A 15,231-nucleotide genomic window follows, 5' to 3' on the forward strand; every position below is an offset into this window, starting at 1 on the left:
AGGGACCATTAGTCTCTGAACAGAGGACAGGCAGACTGGACACTCAGCAGGGCCTCTAGTAAAGCGAGGTCAGCCTTCAAAATAGGTTCCACACAGCGCCTGAGGATGGATGTGGACAACAGAAGGCACAACAAAGAGAGATGTGAAACTGAAAATATCAAAACCAAAGTAACCCACAGGCCTGGACGAAAGGAACTGCAGTGCAACATTGTTTAAATGTGAATTCTGTAATTTCCACAGATAGATTCTACAACATGGTCATTGGTCAGGATCCTGAATGATTCAAACTATTTTAAACAATTAGTCGACTTTTGCAAAAGTTCGCTGGTGAGTTTTAGACCACTGTGGAGTACGTCCTCGAAAAAGACTGGAGCTCCAAACGATGACACAGCTGATGGCATTATGAGAGCTGTTTACACTGGTGCGTGGATGATGGTGTTTATTTTACAGCCTCACCCAGACACTTCAAAAAAGACAAACTCATGCAACATCTACAGTATATGCAATCAAAGATGAGCCGGAAATGTGGGTCAAAGTTGGTGCCAGGACATGATGACCATGAGTTGGAAGCTTCCACTGGCTCTAAGGCGCTAGGACAAGGAATTCATTCACCCTCCCGTCCCACTGCAAAAAAAGATAAAAAATAACTGGCTCATAACTGCGATTCTACCAAAAAACAAATTGATCTCGGCACAAACTCCATGTCATACTAATAAAAAAAAAGTACAGCCAAGTGTCTGTGGAACTGTGTAAAGAAGCATAAAGCCGGCCTTTGTAGCCATAATCTGATCAGAGCATGAATATCCCTCACAGTTCAGCCTTAAGGGCAACATTCATAAACTTTACGAGAAATGAAGGGCTAAGTGATAGTAAACCAGATAAAAGTGGCTTTTCAGAATCCCATTTTACGGCTTTTGACTTTCTGTAAACGAACAATAGTGCACTTCAACTCTCCTCCTACCACAGGGATGATTTCCCCAGACAGGCTTAACATTAGCCGTAAACATGGGCATATTAGACTGACCTCCGGGGCTTATACACATTGGGGTGTGACTTCCCTACACATGCAGTCGATTGTTATGCGTCCCTCCAATTTTTTTTGTGAGCGTGAAGAGTTCACATACGTATGTCCACGCCGTCACAAAAAATTGCCGCTATGTACATGGACGTCTGTACTTAGACCAAGACCCTCTGATGACGACTTTTATGTAAGTCAGACCCATTGCGTACTCTTGGACAGCATAATATCGGTTTTAAGGCGCTGGCCATAAACTGCAACGTGCCCTGTTCAAATCCATCGTTCCCCATCTCTGCCTTCCCTGTTTCCTGTCATCTCTCTAATAAAGGCATATAAACACATTCAAAAATTAGCAGCAACATCTCTTTCCAAAAGCAGTGTCCCTTTGTAACTACTTTCTACCAAAGAAATAGCCTCTGTAAAAACTGTTCACAATGCCTGTAATCTGGACAATCTACACATACTCTAGAGAGGGATCTTGATGTCACATTTTTAATGTCCTTTCTAAATGCTGTGAGCACCTCTGAAGTAATCTCAGAGATGGGCAGATCTCAAACATGGACAAACAGAATAGAAAGCCTTTATTGTCATCGCACAAATACAATGACATTTTGAGTGCTGCTCTGTATGATTGCCTTTATAAAAACCAAATCAATCTGCTGGCTGGACATCCTTGCATCCGGGTAAGCCAGCCATTAAAAAAAGAAGACATTAAGGTTTGGTTTAGCAGAATACAACTTGATTGTTTTACTTATGATTTTGCATCCATGTGTCATAATGAGATATACATGTATCTGGAAAATATTTTATTGTATTCATTTCAAAGATACTGAAAAATTCCTGAGTCCCGTGGGGAAGAGTTTGCTACACAGATCCACAAGTTCAAAATATACTCAGATGGAAAAAAAAAAAACATTTTCTTTATGCCATAAAACAACAAAACACAACTCAACACCTCCCCTTCTTCATGTTGATTTTGGCCCTTATGGCTGACAGGGATTCCATCTTGGCAGGTCCCTGCCACAGAAGGCTGCTTTTACCAGCATTCAGCCAGCCTTGTATGGTAGCATTGTCTGTATGCTAAACACGGCCTCAGACCACAGGCTCTCCCCGAAAAACTGTCGTCCCTTTGACCACGTTAGCAAAACAACAGGGCCCTGATTCCAGCCAAATGTGCCATCACAGAGCAGAGAGTTTACCATCCCATTTAGTGATAATCAGCCAGACGGGCTGACGAGGCTACAACATCACTGATGAAACTGTACACTTGAGCCGCTAAACATTATACTGTAACTGTAATGTCAGCGCTCTGCTGTGTTATTAGTCAAGTTCAGGGTCAGACTATCACTGCTCCAGCAGACAAGCAGCACCACAACTACTCTGAAAGCACTGACAGAGGAGCACTTTTATTCACACAAGAGTTTTAGAACAGAAACGGAGAATGAAATGCTGCTCAGTTGCTCATAAAAGTAGTCGGAAAAGAAGACAAACTTAATGTTGACTGACCAAAGTTCAACTTTTATAATCCCCATAGAGACTTTCATCCTTGTTTAACTAACTGGAGATTTAAGGGCCAGTGTCTTGGCCCCTAATACTTCTATATCTATACACAGCCATGCAAACTGGGTTTTCACTATCGTCTAATTGGTCCTTTTAGAAAGAAAGAAAGCAAGCAATTAATGTTTGCAAAATGTCAAAAAAATAATGACTCTCCCGCAGCCCAAGGTAATACAAAATAGCTTTTTTTGTTGTCTGTTGTCTGGCCAACCGTTCATACAAATTGACTACAGGGTTATAAAACAGACAGAAGCTGAAGAAGAGAATGTCTGCTTGACAGATTAATCCATCATCAAAATGGTTGTAGAATGTTTCATTATCAATCAACTAAAGAATTAACTCACTACTATATTCTAGTTCCAGGGATATTTATGTTTTCTGTCTGTTCAGCCCACAATCCTTCCATCGAGGGCTGGGTATTGCCACTGATAACCACATTTGATTTTGATTTTATGTGCCATATTTCAGTTACAAACCCACTATTCCTTGGTTATGAAAGAGATTATCAGAGAACTTACGCTGTAAATTGTACAAGGAACCTTCTAACCTGATGCATTATTAAAATATTAAGAACTGACCCTGAAGCAGTTGCATTAATGTACCTTTTCCTTAACATGAAAACACTACAGCAGTTAAAAGTGGGAATTCTACCGACTCTACGGTCAGTGAGTAGGGAGCGACATTTTCATTCAGATATCTTGTGGTCAGAGGTCAATGGACCCTTTTAAAAATGGCCATGACAGTTTTTTCCTCGTCAACATGTAGCCCAACTTTGAAGCGTCATTTCTATATTTTCCCAACAAGCTAGCATAATATGACTGGTGCCAATGGATTCCTAAGGACTTGTTTCATATTACACCAAGAAATGAAAGAAAAGATCGATTTTAATCTGGACATCTCTTAAAACCCAGCCCTGATCTTTACATTACATTAACCAGACAGGCAGAATTATTTACATTTTCCTCTACACACACACTGAGGAAAATAATGAAAGGGGTTCAGCTTCTTTCTCTACTTAAGACATGTAGAGAAGGAGAAGACCACCTGAGCTACCGTGAGCAACAATTTAAACAATCAAATCAATAAAAAATGTCAAATAGGAAGATTTGCAGTTTCTCTGTCCCGTGTTGTTATAAACCAAATTACAGTAGGACATTACTGTAGTTAAATAGGGCAAATCGTTTGTTATACGGTCTGGAAATGCGCTAATTGAATCCATTTTCAATGTGGTCACAGGAGAGACAGAAGCCTTCGCTCTCTGCTGCAGAAAGAATGAATGTTCTAGTTATTTTTATTAAGATCTCCTGTGGCTGTTAATGGGTTAATACTCTGGCACCGGCAGAGTTGTCAGTCTGTTTTCCGGTGCCACATAACGTGATGACAGTGTTCAATCCAACATGATCATCAGAAAGATCTACACCTTGGCTTTCTGCTGCAGAAAGAGTGAATGCTCACGCTATAATAGTTTTTATTTAAGATGGTTTTAAACATCATCATCTAAACAGGAACCAATGGCGGCCGCTCTGTTTTCAAAGCGTTAACTACTTTTTTTTGCATTTTCATGATAAATCTATAAAAATCTACAAGAAAATAGTATATTAAAAAACTTCTTACATTTGAAAGTGTATTGTTTCCCTTCCACTATTTTTAAAAACCCTGCACAGTGTGTGAACGCAGAGGATTGTGGGTATTTTATCTCAATGAGGATCCATCGTGCATCCTTGAAAATTCTCAGAATTCTCAAAAACAAAGGGCGTGAAAAAAAGGCGTGAATTTCGGAGTATTCTCAATATTGGCTACTTCTATGAAGTGGCAATCTTAAAAAGACGGCCGTTGAGAATTCTTCCTTCACACTGGAAAACAGACAGCAGCCCTTAAACTCAACTTGAACCCAGGACTTCCATGCTAACAACTGAGCCACCATGTTACCCAGGATGCAGCTGGTGCTTGTACCCACAGTGATAGACTTTTTCACCCAATACTTGAGTGCAACAGGCTCACAGTTTTTAAACCACAACCAAGACAAGCCATTTCATCCAGAGAGCTCTCAGCGCTGCCTTTGTGAAACATTAAAAGCTCAGCAGCCTTTCAGACTCCATTTTACCTGTTCACATATGCTCAGCAATCAACCGCGCTAATGTGCAAATAGTTCCAGCTTCCCTTTTCCCTGATCATGACCAGTTTCGGCGGCAGTAGCTCAGTCCATAGGTGACTTGGCTGGGAACTGGAAGGTCACTAGTTCGAGTCCCTGTATGGACCATGAATGGAGCGTGGACTGGCACCGAACCCCCAACTGCTCGGGGCGCCGGCCACTGGTCCTCAATAGTTGCATTGTATTTCGGGCCTGTGTGTGTGTTAAATGAAAATATAGAGTGAAAACTGAATTTCCCCATTGCGGGACAAATACAGGTATTTTTCTTCTTCTTCTTCAGAGGATGCATAACACCGCAGGCCCACCTACCAGCTCTGCTTTACCTGGCAAGCTGGCAATAAGCTGAGACAGCATGACAGAATATCACATAAAATAAAAAGGGGAGAAAAACGCCCCGGATCTCCTAAAAAAACATTTAACCGAGCACCGGCAATAGGGCACACCCTTGGACACATTTTAGCTGCAGACATGCTAACTCATCACAATGTTGGAACATGATCAGCCTGCTAACAAACAACAAAGACAGAAAGCAGAAGTATAACATTTCAGTTTGAGCTCAAATTAGACTCAGCCAACACAATTCATTTGGTTGTTTTTTCTAATGAAATGCTTTGTTTATTTTATCTTGGCAGGATGTGCAGAAGGGTAGACTCCTATATCAACTGGCTGATCGTGCAGTCATCACCGATATTGTCTAAAATGAAGTGGTCATCAAGTGCTGCCGACAATTCTCCTCACTGGAGCATCACCAATACAAACTCCAGTAATGTGAAGTGACACTTAAATGGGCACAGAGAATGTGATGTGCAGCCCCGATGGTCTGAACAGTCTTATCAAATTGATGTTTGACACCTTTCAATTTGCAATTAATCAGCACAGTGTCACTGCCCTTTGTCCAAATTGGGCTAAGGGGAAAGCTAACACAGAAAGTTAACGCAGACGTGTGCAGAAAGAGAGAGCAGATTTCTCAATGGTTTTATCACTCTCCTCACACCCCTTAGACGTCTGACCTACAGCACTAACATAAAACGGATCATCAATGCATGCATAGCCTATCTGCAGGCTCTCACCCTGAGCTGCTCCTTTTAATTGATAACAGTTATCTGAACCTGTATGTGGGTCAAACACCATCCAGTCACCTGTTGTATTGTAAAACAGTACTGTAAAACTAAAGTCTTACCAGGCCGGGTATCAACCCTGATCTCTCTCTCCCGACACAACCACAGGGATCACCATGTGTTCTCTCATAACCAGATAATAAATAAACACATGACTTCTTTTTGAGTGTTGATTTGCCTTAATTGATTTGGTTTGTATCTCTGTGAGTCTGTGTCATATGTATAACGGTTAAAGCCACTGATGTCTTTGCATGTTAAGTGAAAACATGTTTCTGGTGTTTACGTGTATATATATATGGATGAATCTCAGTGTACCATTTACCTGAGCTATGAAAATACGTTCTGTTTCTATTGGGGATTATCTTTTCTGCGTGATTGTGAACACATCTCCAACACTGCTGTGAAGCATTATGCAATTATGACCTGTATTTAGGCCCTATGTTACTTAACTATTTACGTCTTGAGAAAGGTTCTTGTGACCATAAGAGGTGATAAGTGCGTGTGGGAATCTACTTTGTCCTTTGTGTTGTAAAAGCATACAAAGAAAAACAAACGAGTGCATGAATGCAGATTAATGTCCACATTATGAGGTGATTAATCAACTAAAGTTTTGGGTTTAAGGTTGTCGGTTGAACAAGCTTATTTGCTTCTGGTAAAGACTTCAAATGTATAAAACATGTCATGAGTACGGATAAAGAAAGAAAAGACTTATCTCCAGCTCTTGCATGGTTCATGTAGTTGCATGTCCAACCCCCCCACCGCCAGCAGCACCTTCAGGTACAGTGATGTGATGTTTACAATAACGGGGTGATGTCACTTGGTTTGGTCTTGATGCAACACATTTGGGAAACATGAAGATTCAAAAGCATTGGTGCTCAATTTATCTTAGAAAACATGTGAACCATGAGAAGAGTAACGTTAGTAGTAGTAGTAGTAGTAGTAGACCGGTCTTTGAATGCCTCCTCAGGTGTGCACTGCTCGGCATCTCTTGACTAGCAACCTGGGCTGTGTACTTGCAAACATATGGCGCAAAGCAGACACAGGCTTCACACACACACACACACAAATACAAACAAACACACACAACATATCTCAGTGATAGAAGCAGCTTTATTCTGCCCGTATGTGTGTGTGTGTGTGTTCACTGTACCTGAATCGCCCTCCGCAGTGCTGGCATTGGTCCCCGACCCAGCCGGGGAAGCACACACAGTTGCCGGTGGCGGTGTTGCACTGCCCGTTCATACACGGTTTGTCGCACTCCTTCGCCTCGGTGAAGCCAGGCAGCCCGGAGAGCAGCCCGATGAGCGAGAGCAGCAGCGCGGTTGTCATCACCATCAGCAGGCTCCGGCCCCGGCCAGAGCCCGAGCAGGCCCGCCGCGTCGCCCCGTACATTCTCTCACAAAAGATGGCTGCTTTAGGGGCAAAGCGCTCCGCTGCTTCTGGGGACAGCGACTGAACGAGCTGCCGGTGAGTGTGGTTCCGTTTATCGGGCCCGAGGTACTGTTTCCTCCCGTGGTATCGTTTAGTGTCTTCGCTGAGGCTGGTCTTCGCTGGTTACTTGGTTTACATCTTTCCAGTGGTTCCGTTTCCCAGCGCCGCACCAAAGCCGCATATTGACATCCAGAAGTGACGTTATGGCACCGGAAATGCGCAACCTATGGGAAAAGCGAAGCGCGCAGGACTTTAAACTTTTATTTTGAAAACAGAAGCGCAGAAGTCCCGCCCCTTTTCCATAATATTTTCTCCTAAATGGTTTCTTCCATCGCTTATTCTGTACAAATTAAACATTATACTGGAAGACTGTGTATTCTAACATAAGATAACTGACTAATAGCACATTTTACATTAAAAATTTAAAAAATGATATGCATTAATTACTATGATGCTTTGACAATGCACATTTGTGTAACAGTATTTGTGTGTGTATAACAATTTAAAATAGAATTTGGACCTTATTTCCAAACAGTATTTGAAAACAGAAACAAAAACATTTATTTTTCTGTAATGTTTTTATTTTTTGTTGTGGTATGTATATTTATATATGTATATAAATATGTCTTGATCTGTTCTTGTCTTTTTCTATACTTGTATTGTTGTGTGAAAATAATTGTATGGTTAAAACATAGTGTGTAAAGTTAATAGAAAAACAGCTCAAGGTAGCAGTATACTTAGTTGTTGAATTCTAACAAATAGTGACTTAACAATGAGTAGTCATATAACCATATATTATTATTAATAATGATAATAATAAAAATAATTCCATTTATATGGTCAGAACTCAAGGTCTCTTTTTCTTCTTTCTTTTTTTAGCTTATTTTTTCAGGGACTGTGCATAATACTAAACATTTCTGTAAATATGCTAGAATTAGCCAGGATGCTAGTTTTCACCTGTTGTCCCTGGCCCGCCCTGGATTAAGGTGGTCAGCTACTGTTTGTTTGGGCCCCCCACATTATTAGTCATGCTTTATCAGAAAGAAAAAACCCCGCTAGAACTGAAGAGTCCGCAACTTTGAAAAATCCTGTCAATTTAAGAATTTTCTTTAGTAGATCTGGGTCCTGCTGTTCTTTCAGTCTTTGTGCTTCTCTTTTTTGTGCTCCAATATCACATTTCCTTTCTGACATTTTGCGGCTGGACTGTGTATTAACAATGAGTGACGTATCATTTGGCAACAAAACTGACCGTATGAACCCGGCCACATGATGGCAGCTGATTGGGGAAATGGGTCCCATATCGATCCAATCAGTGACTTAATTTTTTTTAAATGTTTCTAAGGGCCCCAATAAGAGGCATGTTTTTTTTCCCAGTGAGGTAAATTTAAAACAATTAAAAATAGTCTGGCCAATCCCGGGCCCCTACAAACCTGGGGGCCCAAGGCTGCAGCCTAGGCCAGCCTGTGCATTTATCCACCTCTGCTGGCCAGATGTGGAGTTGGCAGCCTTAAATCAAGCAACTGTTTAAAAATAATAGTCATGATGTAAAACGACAAGTGAACAACAGTTAACAACGTAATGGATAAGCAGACTGAAGACCGTGAGATATGCTTGAAAGTCTAAAAAACTAGTAAGCGTTCCTTGTGTAAAGGTTAGTTTGTTTATTCGTCAGCCAGAGTAACTTAAAACACCTGTGTGAGTGTGCAGGGCCTTTAAATAATGTAAAGTAGGCTGTTACAGGTGCAAACTATGGGCTACATGGTTCTCGTGTTTTTTTTATAGGGTCTTTATAGTAATATTAGAATTGAATCCTTCTCAGGTTTATTACCGTAGTTAATTTCCAGCTGTAACAGCGACCCTGGGGTCCGCCAAAGTGTCACAACCGTGCAGGATACAGTCACAAAATGTTACAGATGTGGAGTTGAGATCAAAATGAAGGAGTTCAAAAATAGGTGTGATCCAAGCAAATGGCACCGATCTGACTTCACGGTTGGTGTGATGCCATCACAAGATGGACTCTAGTTTTCATTAGGTCATCACTGCAAATGTGTTGTTTATTTTTTGATTCAGTGTCAGCATTTGTAAAATTGACAAACTGACTAAGTGGGTTATGTAATTGTGTATTAAAGTACGGTGTTTCTGTGAGCTGGATAGACAGCTTGACATAAATATAGAACGGGTGTTTGTATTTTTATGGAAGTCTGAACTTTGGTGGTTGTTTGCCTGATAATGGTCATGTGATGAATGTAAAAATGATCCAACTGCCCAACACCAACCCACAGACTGCACACCAAGGACACAAAACTGTACAAACGGTATAGAACGGTTTATTAAATTTAGACTCGTAAGAAGTCATCATATTCCAACGCGCTCCATCGCCTGAAGCGCATTCATAGTAACACCAACCCAAAAAGGATTGATCACGGCATCAAAACATAAATAAAGCAAATGAACATATTTACAATTCAACATGGACAGAGAATGGAGTTTTTGTGCACAAAAACAGGCAATTACATATCCAGAAAGAGGCATCAGAGACGGGTGCATGGGGGCAGGTCTGATTATTCAACTGAGCTGTCCTCAGGAAAAACTACCTGGACGACAGGAGTGGAAGGGGCATACAGTAAACACAACGCAACAAAGCATGAAAAACCTACAGTGTAATCCGGTTTTCTTGGTTTGAGTGAAAAGAAAACCTCAGCTAATACACTATCTTCAATAACGCTGTGTTGAGCTATTCACTGCAGGTTATTTCTGTTGTGAAAGTTTCCTTTTTTCCTGTTGTAAATCCTCCACAAAAGGAATGGACTTCTATAAGATGGATGGGGAAAAAAATCATTCATCTGATTTTGTTGGAGAGAAGGATTTATCCTGGTTCCATTATTTCATTCTTTTGAAATATCAAACAATAATTCTACAAAGGGTGTTACATTGTCAACACTTAAGTAACAGTACCCACATACCATCATTCGCAAAGCAACTTTTGTCTGAACCAGTTCCCACCCTTATCATGGTGGGAGTACAGTCTGTTTTAAACTCTGAAGAGAGAACTGATGATTTTACAACAAGAATGACTCATCTCCAGTGGGCTGAGTGGATGGATGAAAGGAACATCAGTTAAACTTCCTGTATGGGACACAGTCAAGACTTTACAGTAATCAAAAAACCCTGCAGAATAATCAAAAGACTGCGCTTATTTAAAAGAAAAAGAAAAGAGAAGATCTTTAGAAAAGTACAATCATTGAAAGCACATTACAATTAGCAGTTTGTGTATGTGAAGTTACAGACGGGTCATGTGACCAGCACTTCTTATGTACATAAAACAATGCTCATGTGGATCACATGACCAACATCAGGTCCAGGTTCCCCAGTAGACAATGCAGAGGGGATAAAACGGAATAATCTTCCCGACTAAATGCTATCTTTTCTTCATCATGGGAGGGCTGCAGACCTCAGTATTTGTCGTGCTTCGACGGGAACACCAGCTGGATGGGGTTGGAGCACGGTATCACAGTTCCAAAAAAGTGTGAGGTTAGTTATCAGTTACAGAAAAGTACACTCAACTGACTTTCAAATGGCACTCTGGTCCGACATGTTCTGCTCTGGTGCTTAAAGCGGGGCAGACCCCTTCCACTTGGTACCCCGCACATGTGAAAACAAACACTGAGAATAATTTCAAACAGCTAGACGAGGTGACCACCATCATCTGTCTATGGAGGTCACACTGTAACATTCAGCTATCCATTAATGGCAGAGATCATCTCCTCTTTGTTCTCCTTCAAACAGTATATCACACTATCTTACAGTTGCCTCATCAAAAAGCCATTTACAAGCAATGGCGCCTTACAGTATGTACAGGATCTGAATTAACAAACAAAAAGATATAAACAGATTTTCCCTTTGTTTATGTACAAAGAGCAAAGAGGAGGTGTTGGAAAAATGATTGAGCACCTCAGAGTCATTGTGTAAATTTACACACAGAAAAACTGCTTCCAAGTATTGGCTTTAAGATAACAGACTTACACTCACCCCTTCACTTTCCTATCAAGAACATGCAAAAAAGACAGGCGCCAGAGACTCAGCATTCATTCAGCGGAGGCCGTAGGCCCCTTTCTAAAGGCAAAACATATCTGGATCCATAAACTCTTCTTTACGCAATACATCACCTTCTCTTATTAAAAAAACACATAGGAAAAAAGATGGTCTTTTTTGGTCTCCCAAATCAGGCATATTGGGTGTCAGAACACCAGTTGGTGCTCGTACCAGTGATCAGTACTGGTCACTAGGAGATAGGATGATCAAGCATCAAAGGCCCCTTTGGAGTGTCCTCTTGGTTTTGATACCTGAGGTGTAGTATGGGTGCGTGAACACTGGCTGAATGTTGGGAGCAAGCAGCGTGTTGTGACCAGACCGGGATTACATCATATGTAAAATAGCTCTTAGCATGTCTGTCAATTATCTCAAGAGTAACAGATGATTGAGTTTGCCATGTCCGAGTTGTGGAGAATGCCACTTGTTTTTTACAGGTAAACAATATAAGATCAATTAGTCATAATGTTCTGTAGATTATAGCTTACACGCCACTGAGCAGACTGGCTGCAGAACAAACTGCCCATCTGGTACTTAGAGCTATTTAAAATAACCACTAAGAAATATTTGCTTGTACCACTTGAGCCAAGTCTGGCCATGAACATTACAGAAGGGCTGTTGCTTTTAAAATATTCTTTCACTTGGAAGTGCAATTAAAATTGGGAAAATGGGCAGCATAATGGTGTGTGAATATGTAACGGCGTGTGTATTTGCCAAGCAGAATAACTGTTCAGGACTCTGTCTCTCTGCTCAAGATAAATTCTTGCACATTTGTGGCATTTAAAGTCTGAGGCAGTTTATGATGGCAGGGGGCTGAGGTGTTTCTCTCGGGCTGCAGACCAGCAGGGGGATGAAAGGGAAAGGGGGTATCGTGGGACGGGGATTATTTGTTATATTGCGTCGTGGGACTTTCAGGTAGTTGATGTCTGGCGTGAGGGGCGGCCCATGGACGAGGCGCTGTAGGTGCGGGAGCGCTGCCTCATGGCCAGTCGGCATGGCAGCTCCAGCTCCTGGAAGAGGGGAGTCCCTGTGATCTCAGCCGCCTCAGGACGTTCGCTGGGGCTCCACGACAGCATGCTGCGCACCATACTCAGCTACACACACACAGAGAAAACACAGTACAGTGATGTCTTTCAGAACTGTGTCATGCTACAGTAATGCTAAACACATAATCCATTAGTGCAAGTGATTTGCTTTATTTAAAGTTTGTATAACACAGCAGAACCTGTAGAAATTGTAATTTACATACACAACTCATAATGAAATAGTACACACACACACACACACACACACACACACACACACACACACACACACACACACACACACACACACACACACACACACACACACACACACACACACACACACACACACACACACACACACACACACACACACACACACACACACACACACACACACACACACACACACACACACACACACACACACACACACACACACACACACACACACACACACACACACACACACACACACACACACACACACACACACACACACACACACACACACACACACCTCTTAGAATAGAAAAGTACAATACTAGTAAAGTGGGGTAGCAGGGTGAGGGGATTTGCCGTGTTGGAGAACCACAGATTATGCTATGGGATTATGTTAATCTCATTACAGAGTAAACAACAGGTAAACAAGGTGATGCGACCGACCCCACTACACTAACAGTAGGCCAGTATTGGGTCCTGGTGTGGTAGTACAGAACATATTTAATGGATTATTTGGACATAATGGATCATTTGATTTAATGGTATTATGGATCCAGATTAGATTTACAAAACATACAGAAACAACTATCTCAGATAATAATAATAATCATTACATTTTAGTGTATAATATGAAAATGTGTGCATATTTAACTTTATATCCTGTCGAACTGAGAGCACAATAATCCAACTACACCCCCTAATTGGATCAAATGAGCAAATCTGACTCACCAAGGGGATAATGTTGGTGCGGACAGCTCGTTTAATCCTGTGACAGACTACACAATGAGAATGAACTCTCACAGCTCTGACATGTCCCACTTTGTTCATTAACTATCCCTTGTTCTCAGGATAAACAAAGCCAGTTTTTCTTGGTTCAGATGTAGTTAGTGTTTACAGCCACTAGGTAGCAGCAGACGGCCACTCACCTCCTGAACGTTGTTTTTGGAGAAAACCTCTGGGAAGCGCAGTGCTCTCACCTCTGTCAGTGTCTGGAAGAAAGGATGTAAACACCTGTGAGTGGAGCTGCGCTAGTGGCTAATCAAGCCCTTTGTTACTGAGACAAAGAAGCCCCGGTTGATCGCACACCAGGGCAAAGATGATCTAACATTTACATCGACAACAGTGATCATTCAGATGATTATGTGTTTCCCCCAACAGAGATTCATGCAAAAAAAGAATAATTAACTGGATAAAAAGAGCAGGCAGAGAGATACATTGCCTCATTAGGAAATCTCTCTCTCCTTTAGCTTAAACAAATAGCAGCAGTGGGGATTCTTACTGAAGCCAGAAATCATTTTAATTGTCTCTACGTTGCCGGTGACCTGTCGGTTTTGGAAGTGATCTGAACATTTTAATTGCTTCTCAATTTTAAATGGTTCAGTTTGGGCAAACATTGCTTACAACAGGGATGTATTCTAAAAACACACTTGTATATTCTTGCCTTTGTTTAATGAATTTATAGTCACTCCAAACCTCCCTTTGATGTGTTTTGCTTCACTTGCATAGCCTTTTGTCTTAACTGATGTTTTCTTTTTACATATTTAATGCTTCACAAACCAATTTGTAGATGTGTATTATACAGGGAAGTGTAAATATAGAAAAATATGTCTAAATTGAGTATAATGAGCATGTGCTTGGCAGTTCTAAAAGCAGAGTTAAAGGGTAATGTATTGCTGTAATACAACCCTTTGGGGAATTGAATAAAATGAGAGAAAATGAAGTCAAATGAAGACGATTTTTGTGCCCATGTGTTTGCTGACTCACCCTCACTCTCTCCATCTGGGTCCTGAAAGGATACAGCAGCTCAAAAAGGATCAGACCCAGTGAGTAGATGTCCACTTTGTGAGAGTACGAGTTCCCAGAGAGCTGCCAGGACAAAAAGGAAAGGATGGAGATATAAAGACCAACCTTACATACTTACCAAAAGAAATGAAAAAACATTTCTGCAATGTATCATATCTTCAACTATGACTGCTCCATGCATCTGCTCACCTGCTCTGGGCTCATGTAGAGCTTGGTGCCGACCTGGCCTGTGTGTCGGGTCAGGAGCGGGGCGGGCGTTAGGGCGCTCGGCTCGTCCTCATCCTCCTCCTGGTCCATAGCCGTCACCAGGCCAAAGTCTCCCACCTTCACCACGTCATCCATAGTGAAAAAGATATTGGAAGGCTGGAGGACAGATGGTGACAGGTTAACACATGAAGCCAGAGAGCGTTAATAATGCATGAACCAGTTGACACCATCAGCTAATATTCAACTTCATTTACATAATGATCATTTCTTTTACATTCACATAAAATGGAGGGATGACTTTGTCTTACTGCTTTAATACATACACTTTTGCCTGTTTAGTGGAGAGTGTGTAGTGTGTGAGTTCACCTTCAGGTCCCTGTGCATGAGCCCCTTGCTGTGCAGGAAGTCAACGGCCTCTGCAATCTGGACGAAGATATCTAGACACTGGTTGTGCTCCCTCTGCTCCGGGAGGCAGCGCTGAGCCATCCAGTCCTTCAGGTTCTCCTTCCGACAGAGCTGCATCTGGATGTACAGGTACACCTGGAGACGGGAGAAGAAGGTTTCAGTGCATCAATATTTCATTTAAGAGAAACGATAATAAAGGGGGAG

At 41.6% G+C, this 15,231-nt stretch overlaps 2 protein-coding genes across 2 annotated transcripts in view; both read right to left on the reverse strand.

Annotated features, from left to right (window-relative positions):
- atrn (attractin) overlaps positions 1-7,416 on the reverse strand; it is a 149,942-nt gene extending 142,526 nt beyond the window's left edge. The window contains exon 1 of the mRNA XM_083924040.1: positions 6,996-7,416. Coding sequence (XP_083780166.1) covers positions 6,996-7,237 — 242 coding nt within the window. The 5' untranslated portion in view covers positions 7,238-7,416. The remainder of the gene's footprint in view (positions 1-6,995) is intronic.
- A 2,177-nt stretch (positions 7,417-9,593) lies between these two features.
- Positions 9,594-15,231, reverse strand: part of eif2ak3 (eukaryotic translation initiation factor 2-alpha kinase 3) — a 31,659-nt gene continuing 26,021 nt past the window's right edge. The window contains exons 14-18 of the mRNA XM_083924941.1: positions 14,989-15,162; positions 14,605-14,778; positions 14,377-14,478; positions 13,539-13,601; positions 9,594-12,459 (exon numbers count right to left, since the gene is read on the reverse strand). Coding sequence (XP_083781067.1) covers positions 12,277-12,459; positions 13,539-13,601; positions 14,377-14,478; positions 14,605-14,778; positions 14,989-15,162 — 696 coding nt within the window. The 3' untranslated portion in view covers positions 9,594-12,276. The remainder of the gene's footprint in view (positions 12,460-13,538; positions 13,602-14,376; positions 14,479-14,604; positions 14,779-14,988; positions 15,163-15,231) is intronic.

Source organism: Echiichthys vipera (assembly GCF_963691815.1).
Source record: "Echiichthys vipera genome assembly, chromosome: 12".
In the NCBI taxonomy this organism is placed as follows: domain Eukaryota; kingdom Metazoa; phylum Chordata; class Actinopteri; order Perciformes; family Trachinidae; genus Echiichthys; species Echiichthys vipera.